Raw genomic sequence first — 12,710 nt, forward strand, 5'->3', positions numbered from 1 at the left:
TGACACCCCTGCTTTAGTGTGTCTTTTGCATTTTTGAAAGAAAAGCGCTCCAATTTCTTCTCAAGGCCGAAGCTAACGTTTTTCAGTCTGCCGTTTGGTGCTGAGGGGGGAGTTTAAAGTGATGTTTTAGAGCTTTTTATCCCATAAACAGAGCTTCAACCTCACTTGAATTCTAATCAGCCGGAATGATTGAAACCTTTAAAAAGTTAGTTATGTTGAGATCGACTGAAATCTTAAAGAAACAAGTTTGAAATCACTGTTTTATTTCCCAATGCAATGAAATATAACAAAAACATGTAAAACCTAAAAACAAAAAGTAAAAATATAGTAACAAATATTGTCATATCAAACACGCTCTTCAAATGTGGGTAATGAGCAGTTTGTCAGAGTGAGACAAGATATCAAAAGAACACAAAGTGGGCATTTCGTTAAAAAAAAGAAACTCTTTAAAACGGGGATCTGAAATTCTTCTAATGTAAGGAAAATTAATAAATGTCACGATTCCGGCACAAGAAGAAACGGTAGGTATTTAAAAAAAAAAAGATTATTTCATCAGGGACTTCAGCGTGGACATTTGAAGATTTAAGAGGTGGTATTGAAAAAGTGTTAGCCCAAGTGTCCTCACTAGACAAAGTCTGTTCATGGCAGCAAAGAGCGGAGAACATCCATGCGGTCTTATCTGTCCGGTCGCATCATGCCCGGCCGGACGGGCATCATCATCGGTCGGGGGTGACGCATCATGTGGGGCGGTCCGGGCATCATCTGCATGGGTCCTCCCATCGGCGGCCTCATGCCTCCTAGAGGAGACAGCGAAGGGTACACAGCTTAGGGTATTGATTTATGACAACAGCTGTTCATGTAGGAGTCACATCAGTGCATTAGAAACTTCACAACTCACTGAGAATAACCTGGTCCAGATTTAACTCCAACTCTTTCATTGGACATTGAATGGGATGTTGTGCTATAGAAATAAATGCTATAGTTTCACTCTTCTGTACTCATTATGTTTTGCTATGTATAACTCTTTGTTTTACCTATGCTTTCAGTACATTTGGTTTTAGGACACAATCATTTTCACTTTAGGTTCATTTAATTTCTTTAGTTACAATAATTGAAAGTAATTTATTTAATAAAATGTTAGATAACAGTCAACTATTTGATCAATCAACATGAGGTGTGCTTTAGAAAAGATATTGTGTTAGAAATGTGTTGGTTTTTTCAGTCAGTGAATAGGCAGTCTGCTTAAAGAGGTAAAAGAAATACAGGCCATCCAAAAACTGCACGAGAGCAGAGGATACTGATGTTACTTTACACTAATTAGGAACGAGTAGAGTTAAATAAAAGTATTTCTTACCAGGTCCACCTGGCATCATCCCATGTGGTGGGGGCCCCATCATGGGCATCATAGGAGGTCCTCCCATGGGGGGCGTTGGTAGCATACCTGGCCGAGGAGGGCCACCTGCGTTAAAAACAGCAAACGTTAAGTTTACATTCAATGATAAGACAATATTCTATCCATAAGAAAAGTTCAGATTCCCGTGCATCACAGTTCATTGTGCTATATTCTTTGAGGATATAGTTTGTGGTCTTGTTGAATTAAATGGGCTTGACATAGTATTTGAAAGTTCTCAGTATGATGAAACATCATTTTTTAAATGTTTTTGTCTTTGTTTTAGCCGCGTCATTGCAGGTGCTCTTTAACAAAAGTAAAATGTTACACAAGTAAAGGAAAACACCGGCTAAGTAAAAAGGGTTTCATATTTGGTTTATTTTCATGTCCAGTTGAGTATTATTTGTATGTGGTAGTTGTAATTCTTAAAGAATGCAAACGCTTCACGATTTTGATGAATGTTTATTCTAATCAAATGATGATACATCAAAGATGGACTCACCTGGGGGGGGCCCACCAGGGAACGGCGTGGGAGGAATCTTTCCCTGTTGAAAGGCAGCCGCTGTCGGGAGAAAGGACAAAACATTAAACACACATATTTAAATGTCCAGCACATCATCTTTTTTGTGTTTGTAAAGAGTTCATTGAAGCGTGTTTCATGCTGTATACACTGAATGCAAAAAACACAAAAGCTCCCCTCGTCTTTCTACGAATGTGCACAGATAAATAAATACCCTACGTGAAAAAAAAGAGAAGCCATTTTGAATGCTTTACTTGCATAAAGGATGTATGGCTACTCTCTTTTTGTGTTGCAAAGGATCATTTGGTGTGTAAAACGTGTTCCTCCACAGTGGACAATAACACACTTGAGCATCTGTAATGTGGATTAGTGGTTTGTAATCTCAGAGGGGGCCGAAGTGAGCTGCTGAACATTGTGCACAATGTAAGCAAAGAGCCTGGAAGTCCCACACATGTGTAAGCATGAGTTGTGTGGGATCCGTAACAGGCTTTACTCCAACACCTCGCTGATTTTCTATACAAGGATATTAAATATGAAGGTAAAAAATAAAGCATAGTTATCGTAAGTTATTTGTTAACTTACTACAGCTAGAAGTCCGACAAGGTTTTGGAGTGAGTGGTAAAACGTCCAAAGAAACACAAACAGCAGTTGCTTTGTACTTCTAAAATGCACTTAGCTGCGTTATCCAAATACTTGATCCAATAATGTGCTTACTTGTTTTATCGATCAGGCTCTGAGCCTGCTCCTCCATCCATTTCTGGTAGTAATCTTTTACATTTTCTTTGTGTTTTCGGCCACTGCAGTGGGTCTTCCTCACCGATGGCTAAGAACAGAAAACAGACAGATTTGTAGATATTTAACAGGAGCAAAATACATTTAAGTCCGATTCTTTAATATTTGACAATAGTTTGATACACACAAGTTCAACTTACCGAATCATGTGTTAGGTAGGTGTCACAGTAATCACAGTAAAACCTGTCAAAAATAAAAGTTTGGGGGTTAACACAAAATCACGACTTGACCCAAAACTCTTCTCTTCAAATAAGAGCTGCATGGTACAGTTGAAGTCTTTCTTATGGTTTGTCTTGGCCTTGTGTCCTGCAGGTTTTTCTATACATTTAAAATATTCAATGGACCTTCAAATGACTTAGGAAAAACTCATAGAAAACCTAATTCATTCCTTAGTATCATGCTACTCATTTTCTATTATTTTTCCTATCCACTCATTTTATTAGGATGTGTTGTGCTCTGCAGCTGCTCCACTTTAAAAAGCTGTGGCCCAGTGACGACGTTCACCTTGGATGTAAATGATTTTTAGTATGCAAGATATATTGTTTTAAAACAATCAGCATAATGTCTTCTCTCTTTTTTTTTTTAAAGGAATATTACGTAGTAAAAAATTCACATTACAAGGTCTAAAATCTAAACACTTTAATTAAAAAATCTTTATGTTTAGGTTGATATAGTTAAAGTCCTAAATATACAAAAATGAACCAGTTGCTTTTGTATCACGCTGCTGCAGATACATCTTCCTGGAAATTGTTAATGTTCACGTTGGGGCTGAGTCCAGCAAATAGACAGAGCCCAAACAAAGCTCCCAGCGTTCACTGGAAACAAACTGGTCTGTTTCAATTAGTTTACAGTTATATTTAAGCGCCGTTCGGTGCTTACTACAAAAACAAATAATATTTAATTGGGTTGAAATGTAAAAATCAAAGATTAAGCTTACAAGGGCAAGTAAGATCTTTACTTACTTAGGCATGTTCCCCGGCAATCTCCGTCAAGAGCGCGATTCCGGTGTCCCCACAAACTGTTCCTACCACATATAAGACCTGCCGACCGTTGGTTCCGCCTGAAAGTGCGTGAACATCACTGCACTACTGATAATATATTTGTCCCCCTTCACACGAAATCCATACTCTACTCATATTTAACGGTTAAGGAAAACAAATCGAATCAAATAAAACAACATATATAGAGTTATCTATATAAAATACATTGCAATTGTGGGAAGGAGGGAAGTTTTAAAGGGAAAATTGAAAAAAATTGAAAAAAGTCCAAATCTAAGGTAGGCCTATAGCTGTAAAATTATTAATTTGTTTTTAATTGATAAACTTAATACTTTTATGATAATACAAATTATTATATTAATAATCCTAGGATATTTATAAAAAATACTTGGTTAAAAGCTATGCTTTAGTTTATATCTTAATGAAAATAAATGTTGTGGAAAATCTACATCAAATGGTGTTCTTCTCTTGTATATGTGATTTCAGAAAATGGTGTCTTTATAGTTGGTGTAGCTAACAAAAGAGCCACAGATGTCCTGTAAACTCCCTGTGTACTTATATGTCCTACTATAGCTATTTGTATACATGTCATAGGAATGTTGGAAACAGTAATTTCATTGTTTTTTTTATTTGTTATTAATTCAAATGCACACAACAACAATATCAATATTTTATTGGGATTTGTTCGTGCACCCACTATTCTCCATTCTTCAAGAAAAAGTTGAAAAAATTCTACAGGGATAAAAATGTGTTCTTGTTGAGCTTGGCTAAAAATATATATCTTTCTGAATTTCAATTATCTAACTATTGGCAAAACTTTTTTTTTTAATAAGAATCCTAAAATGTATAAATAAAAAGGACGTTTTCATATCCTTCACCTATGTCAAACTAATAATAGGACACCCTAAAAATATTGTTAAAAGAAAGTCCTTCAATGAAAATATTATTTAAGTTAAAGTATGAAAGCATAATCAGGAAAGTGTATGTAAAGTATTTAAAGTAAAAGTACTTAATGCAGAAAAAAGGTCCACTCTTACTTTTATATTATATACACAATGATATATTGTTAGATAATTATTTAACATGCATACATACAATGCTTCTCCTATTGTAGTTGGATGACCTATTGCAGAGCTAATTTTAACTAATGGTTAGTGGATATTTTCATTCAAGAGTAATCCGAGGATATTTTACCCCACAATCCTTTGTTTGGTTAAATGATAAAAGTTGAAATTCTTAAAGATCTCAATCGTTATTACTTTAGAAATGTCCAATGAGATATATAAAAGCAAAAAGAAAATTGAAATGTAAACTATATGTAAAAAGATGAAAAACTAATAATAATATACAATTATCTTCAATCTTAAATATTAGTTTTTCTCCTTATGGAAACATTTATACAGACAATGGACATTCTTACATAGTTAACACATATAGTAAAACCTGTAAAAGTATATGTCAATCTAATAAAAAGGTGAATATTGTGATATTTGAAATATATCATATTAAAGGTCCCATTTCATGGCCATTTCCACTGATCATAATTCCATTGTTGAGGTCTACTAGAATAGATTTATATCGTACAATTTTCCAAAATCACTTTGGTTTCTCATACAGCATCTCTGTAAACTACGTGTATTCAGGGGCGGACCTAGCACATTTGGTGCCCTAGGCGAGCTTCACCACTGCGCCCCCCCCAAAAAAAATATCAAAACATCTTAACAGTTATACAGTAAAGTACTGCAGCTTTATTTATTACAAGCAAGAACAAGAGCTAAGAATAAATGTAAAGTGCACACTAAAGAATTAAAACAAATAAACAACTTAGCTAACAAACAATAATAATATCAATAACAAACAATAAAAGAATGTGCAAATTTGCTTTCAAAGAAAATTAAGAAGAAATGTAAAGTGCACACTAAAGAATTAAAACAAACAACTTAGCTAACAAACAATAATAATAATAACAATAACAAACAATAAAATAACGTGCACATTTGCTTTAAAAGAAAATTATGTATTGTAAAATATGTTACACATTATGCTAAATAAACAAACAAATACATAAAAATTACAAATTCACTTTGTCTCAAGAACTATTTACATTCCACTCCCTATCATCACACAAGGTTGGCCTACATATTAGCTCCTACTGGTTTCCATTTACAGTGCAATCCTTCTGGCCTTCCTCGCTGCAAAGTCATCAATCACATCATCATATGAAATCTGACCACCAACCTCATGGTTAATACTGATTACAGCCAGACCACTGAGGCGTTCTTGAGCCATGGTGGACCTCAGGTATGTTTTCAAGAGTTTTAATTTGGAAAAACTCCTCTCGGCTGAAGCTACTGTTACTGGTAGCGTTGCACTGATCCGCAGAGCAATACACAAGTTGGGATATATTTCGGTGAGCTGCTTTGTATGTATGAATTTCAACAACTCAAGAGTTGTCATGCTCTTTGATGGCAAGTCAGGTACATTTTCCAACTCCTGAGCCAGCTCCTTCCCATCCAAATCAGATTGCCCTCCATGGCTTAAGGTGTGTGCAAGTGCCTCTGCTTGCTTCATCAGCTCTTGGTGTGGCAGGTCTGGGAAGTTGTACAGAATGCCAAACTTGTCTTGCACATGTTCAAGAGTGGTAAACCTCTCCTTTTGTGCTGACACTGCAGCATCTACCACCACGTTAAAGAACGTTACCTCCAGATTTTGCAAGGCATTCCTCAATGGCTCATCAGGAGACTCATATGAGAAGTGCCTCTTTGTTGACTTCAGCCGCTTTTGCACAAGGACTGCATCCACATTCATGTCTTCACACATGTCCTTGGCTGATGTTTGTGAAGCCACAAAGCCTGTGGCTCTGTAGGATTTGAGAGCTTTTTCAGTCTTTTTCAGTAGACTTACTGCTACATCCACTTGCATTGTTTGGGACTGCAGGACTTTGCTCACCTGCTGAATTTGACTTAACATGTCATACCAGACCACTGTGCACAGTGAAAAGCGGAATGACCCCACTTCTTCTGCCAGAGACTGGGCTTCAATCCTGATGATTGGGTCTTTGGCCTGGTTTCTCACCTCAAGCAGTGCCTCTCTCACAGCTGCGGCTTCATATCGCAGAGGCTCCACAGCTTTCACTCTGCTCTCCCATCTGGTTTCTGACCACATTTTGAGTGAAAGGTTGACGTGTTTCTTGAGGATGGCCCATCTCTGTGTAGAGGCAGAAAACAGGCAGTATAGCTTCTGCACAATGCCAAAAAATGATATGGCATCTTTGGAGCTTTTGGCAGCATCAGCAATGACCAAATTGAGTGTATGTGCCCCACAAGGCACAAACAAAGCTCTTGGGTTCAACTGCAGTAGCCTGGCCTGTACTCCCTTGTTCTTCCCTCTCATATTTGCGCCGTTGTCATATGACTGTCCTCTGCAGTCATCAAAGGCAATCTGCAACTCCTCCAGCCTCTTCAAAATCAGGGCGGACAAACTTTCACCAGTGGACTCCTCTGCTACTAGGAATCCCATGAAGTGCTCTTTAATCTGGGGGTCTTCTTCCAGTGTCACAATTCTGATGACTACTGACAGCTGTTCAGTGTGGCTAACATCCGGGGTGCAATCTAAAATGAGGGAAAAGTACTTGCATTTCTTTATTTCTTGCACTATTGTTGATAGAATCTTTCCACTGATGCATTCAATCAACTCATTCTGAATGGTTTTGCCCAAGTAGCTGTGGTGGGATGTTTGACTTTTAATCTTGTGGATGTGGTCTTTCATCACTGGGTCAAACTGCGCCAAAAGCTCAACCTCTTTCAAAAAGTTTCCATTTGAAGGAGAGTATTTCTGTCTTTCCTCTCAATGCCATATTTCGCCCTGCCAGAGACTGTACAATAGCAACCAGTCGTGTCAGCACTGCTCTCCACCGACTTTTCTCTGCCTCAAGGAGGGCCTGCTCTTGTTTGTCTATTGTTGTACCTTGTTTTAATCGAACTGCCAATTCTTTCCATGATGCCAAATTGTTCAGGTGTTCCGGACTATTTTCATGGCTGGTCAAAGCAGCACTTGCATTTTTCCAATCCGACAGTCCTGCATTTGTTAAATTAATTTGTTTTGGAGATAAAAGTTGACAACAAAAACAAAAAAGACTGTTCTTCTTTTTTGAATATGTCACCCAACTTCTTTTGATCCTTTCTCCATTTACTAAGGTCCTGCTGAAGTACTGGTGGTGGCAACTTCTCCCATCATCTCTCCTTGGGAAAATGAAATCAGGTGTTATCTGATATGGTCCTCTCCGAACAAACTCTGTCCTCATTGTGTCTGTGAGATGTGAAGGGCAGTCAGCAGGATCGGTTGGTAGTGGATCGTCTGTCTTTGCTGCATCTGGAGGGCATGTGAAGCACATTTTCTCACCTCATATTCACAATATCTTCACACACACACACACACACACACACACACACACACACACACACACACACACACACACACACACACACACACACACACACACACACACACACACACACACACACACACACACACACACACACACACACACACACACACACACACACACACACACACACACACACACACACACACACACACACACACACACACACACACACAACCCCAATTCCAAAAAGGTTGGGACAGTGTGTAAAATGTAAATAAAAACAGAAAGCAATTATTTGAAAGCATGAGGACAATTAGGTTTATAGCTAAACATCTTTACATTCATAAGGCACACACCTGAGAAGAGTGTATGGGTGGAATCTGTGGTGCAATCAGGATGAGATGCAGCAGGCTGTTCTGACGTTCCTTGCAGTGGTTCTGGGCCTATACATATATAGAGAACACACAAGAGCAAATATATTGGCTGGATTAGAAATGGCACGACAGTCATTTTTACATTCAATTATTTATCATCACATCAGGAACATCTATTGACATATTGTACTCACCAGAACAAACAGACACAGTGGTCAGTGGCAGGGTGGAATCAGTGGTCATCTCATCAGGATGAGCAGCTTGCTGTTCTGACGTTCCTTCATATGGTTCTAGGTCTATAAATATAGAAAGAACACACAAGAGCAAATATATTGACTGGATTTCACATTAAATTATTTATCATCAGGAACATCTATTGACACATTGCACTCACCTGAGGAAGCCGGCACAGCTGAGGTGCATGGCGGTTCCTTGTCAACTGATGCAGCAGATGGTCCCAGATATTTTAAAAGTGAATCTAAAATGATATAACAAAATGTGTATTATCAACATTGAATCATTTCCATTTGTTAAATGTAGCTATTATTTAGTTAGTAAGCATTAGGACAGCCTGACAGGTCTGATTCAACTAATCAAGAGCTATGCCTATCTTATTAGAACAGTTGAATCAGGTGTGTTAGTTCTGGGTTGGAACGAAAACATTCAACAGGACTGGAGTTGAGAACCACTGAGCTAGTTAGCTAACGTTAGCGCACATTATGACAGGGTTGAATTTGGCAAATGTTTGACTCGGATAGTCAATGTGCTTTCTGAGGTAAACTTAACGTTAGCTAACGTTACCAACTAACTAACATTCCACCACACTGGCTAGCTCGCTACACCAAAACTAACATTGTTTTTATTACTAATATTTCTATTTCATGACACAAAGAAAATAGCCTTATGACAGTTTCGACTGAATGGCAATAACAAACGCTGGCTAGCTAACGTTGGCTTAGCTAACTAGCAAGATTACATGATCCATTCGCTAATGTTGACAATACAATCAAAATTGCATACCTTTCACCTTGGCACGTTTCTCTTCTTCTTCTTTTCTTCTGTTTTTATACTGCGCCCCAGATGGCTTTTGCCTCTTCATAGTTCTCTAACGTTAGTCTTTCTTTCCTCAACGCTCAATTTGATAAACACTTGACCGATACCCATCAATGCACAGCGCTCTAGCATGTTCTGACTGTGAACACCTAAAGCCGAGGCTCTCCGACCGACCGTTTTAGATTTTTGGCTCATTTTCCCTTATGTTAGAATTTTTTTTTTATGTAAGAATAATGGTTGCAGATATAGAGGGGGGGCGCCAAAACTGCGCCAAGCAAAAAAAAAAAATAATAATAATAATTTTTTTTTGTTGTTGCAATTTTTGGCGCCCCCCTCTGGGTGGCGCTCTAGGCAACCGCCTATATTGCCTGTAGGAAGCTCCGCCCCTGCGTGTATTCACTGAATTTCACTCTCTGCCTTTAACGGCTCGTTTTAGCTCCAATAGCTCCAGCCCACACTGTTACGTTGTGAAACGCGCTGAGCTACGTGGAGGTGTGGTTTCCTTATTTAGCGATACACAGCGAAACACAGCCAAACTCGGCCTGAGCACACACAAAAGCCTCATCCCAATACCCCTCCTCGACTCCTCCTTTCCCTCACTCGCGTCCCTTCCTTTCATCTTAGCTCCGCCTCCGTAAGATGCAAGGGAGGGACACGAGGAGGTGACGCGAGGACAGAGGAGTCCTCAGGTATTAATTGGGATGTCCTCGTTCACTCAAGTGTCACTCTTAAACGACGTCTGTTAATGATCACATGTGCACAGCTGTATCCCCTCTCATCGGGCTTAACCCTTTAGAACCGGCCCATTTCTGGTTAAATATTTATTTAAATGAATGAATCTTTCTCTTGTTAGTCAAGGAATTCAATGTATGATGGTTGGTCCTGCTTTTGTGTTCCGTTTTGGTGTAAAATGTAGCTTACATTTAAATTAAATATATAAGTATAGTAATGTGAAATCCTTTTAGAAATGAATTGCACAGCTGTGAGCACTTATACATTTATGTGACGCTTTTCCACTCATCTTCCAGTCGGTTTTCCTCAGTTGAAATCGACCAGCTGTGAAGGTGGGGGCGGGGCTTTTATACGGGAGTAGTGAAACACTTCCGCGTAGTCTGCTCGCGTGTATCTTCCCTTTCGTCTCCTCCCGCACCCCTCCTCCGTGTGCATTTCAGCTATTGGGACGTGCTTCAAAATGGCGTGTCTTGATCGATTTCCGGGTCAAGTCCCGGAGGAGGGGAAGAGAGGAGTCGAGGAGGGGTATTGGGATGAGGCTAAAGTCACAGCCGAAGTAAAAACAATAAGTGTGGCTTGATATTGAGTAAGAAAAAGGTTGATAAACGCTGTGAGAACGGGTCTGCAGAGAGAATTTCGCCGCGATCCCAACTGTCTGTTATCAGCCTGCAGCCAGGGAGGAGAGATCAGCACAGCAGAGCTGCATGCACTGAGTGTGTGTGTGAGGAAGTCCGTGGATTGGTCAATTTGGACCAATCAGCGGTGGCTTAACGTAACGGCTCTGTAGACGTAACGTAACGGCTCCACGGATTGGTCCATTTGGTTCCGGGAAACACATGACATCATGAGTTACCCAGATGAATCAATGGACAGTGACGTAACATAATAAACATTACAATCAACAAACTAAATAAACCTTGATTAGGAGCTACAGAATATAATTCTTAAAAATGTAACATTGTACGTTCACTGTTTGTTTGTTTGTTTGTTTGAGTTTGCAGCAGGGGTGTTCAAGCTACGGCCCGAGGGCCAAATGCGGCCCATGGACCATTTTGAATCGGCCCTCAGCAAATTAAAAAAGTATAATGGAATATGGCCCGCAAATCAATCAATGTATATTTATATAGCCCAATATCACAAATGTTACATTTGTCTCAGTGGACTTCACAGTTTGTACAGAATATCGGTATGAAAATACGACACTCTCTGTCCTTTGACCCTCACATCGTACAAGGAAAAACTTCCAAAGAAGGAAAAACCCCACAGTTTAAAGGGGAAAATGGGAGAAACCTCAGGGAGAGCAACAGAGGAGGGATCCCTCTCCCAGGACGGACAGACGTGCAATAGATGCCGTGTGTAAATCGAAGAGATAATACATTTACAACATAGATAGTCCACATTTTTGGAAATGCATGTGTCTATAATAAGAAGATGAATCCACGAGGATGTCAACAATCCTGTGGGAGCCATCAGGGAAGTAGTATGATGAGAGTCAGGCAGGACCAAAATGACAGGTTCAGCCACGACTCGAAGTCCAGGACTCGGATCCAGAACTCAGGATCCAGGACTCATGACCCAGGACAACAGCAACAGGAACAGCCACGACTCAGGATCCAGGGTTCGTGATCCAGGACTCAGGACCACAGCAACAGTATCAGCCATGACTCAGGATCCCAGCGTATATAGACACCAAAAAGACATTTGGGGGAAGCTGGTTTATTCGGAACATGAGAGTATACAGGTACAAACAGAGAAAAGGAAGAAGTAAGAAGTAAGGTGTCCCCCGACAGTCTAAGCCTATAGCAGCTAAACTACTTAAGCGCACTCTTAAAAACGGATAGGGTGTCTGCTGCCCGAACACAAACTGGAAGCTGATTCCACAAAAGTGGAGCTTGATAAGAAAAGGCTCTGGCTCCAATTGTACTTTTAGGGAGCCAGTGTAAGGCAGCCATAACAAGAGTAATGTGTGGTCCCTTTTCCGAACTCACACGAGCTGCAGCATTTTTGAATCAGCTGAAGCGACTTAAATGACTTCTTGGTACACCCTGATAATAAGGAGTTACAATAATCCAGCCTTGAAGTAACAAATGCATGGACTATGACATTTGTGCTTGTCTTATATTGTACTTCCTAACTAATATACAAATATATTACACAGTAGTAGTCATGTGTTAATAAGACCACTTTTCAAATAAATTCCATCAATTAAAGTTGGAAACATTTTCTAACATATCTTAGTTGATAAGACAAAAGCCCAATGACTTATTTACATAACAAGCTTGAAATACACCCTTCCTATTTCCACTTATTATAATCAATCTGAGGCTTCTGTAAAGTCATTCTACAGAAAAGGTGGAATCTGGGTGATACAAATCTGCTGAAATATATTCCTTCTAAACACATCTAAAACCTGTTGAATAGCAATAACTAACTCTTAACTTGATGAATCCACAACAAGTAGAGC

General features: G+C 39.3%; 1 protein-coding gene across 1 annotated transcript; it reads right to left on the minus strand.

The window, feature by feature from the left end:
* Window positions 1–246: 246 nt before the first annotated feature.
* snrpc (small nuclear ribonucleoprotein polypeptide C) lies at window positions 247–3,782 on the minus strand. Its single transcript, XM_079685639.1, has 6 exons — window positions 3,665–3,782; window positions 2,843–2,885; window positions 2,625–2,733; window positions 1,893–1,952; window positions 1,355–1,459; window positions 247–797 (listed from the first exon to the last, which is right to left on the minus strand). The coding sequence occupies exons 1-6, from the start codon at window positions 3,670–3,672 to the stop codon at window positions 676–678; spliced, it is 447 nt and encodes a 148-aa protein (XP_079541765.1). The 5' UTR covers window positions 3,673–3,782; the 3' UTR covers window positions 247–675.
* Window positions 3,783–12,710: the final 8,928 nt, after the last annotated feature.

Source organism: Notothenia rossii (genome assembly GCF_949606895.1).
Source record: "Notothenia rossii genome assembly, chromosome: 5".
In the NCBI taxonomy this organism is placed as follows: domain Eukaryota; kingdom Metazoa; phylum Chordata; class Actinopteri; order Perciformes; family Nototheniidae; genus Notothenia; species Notothenia rossii.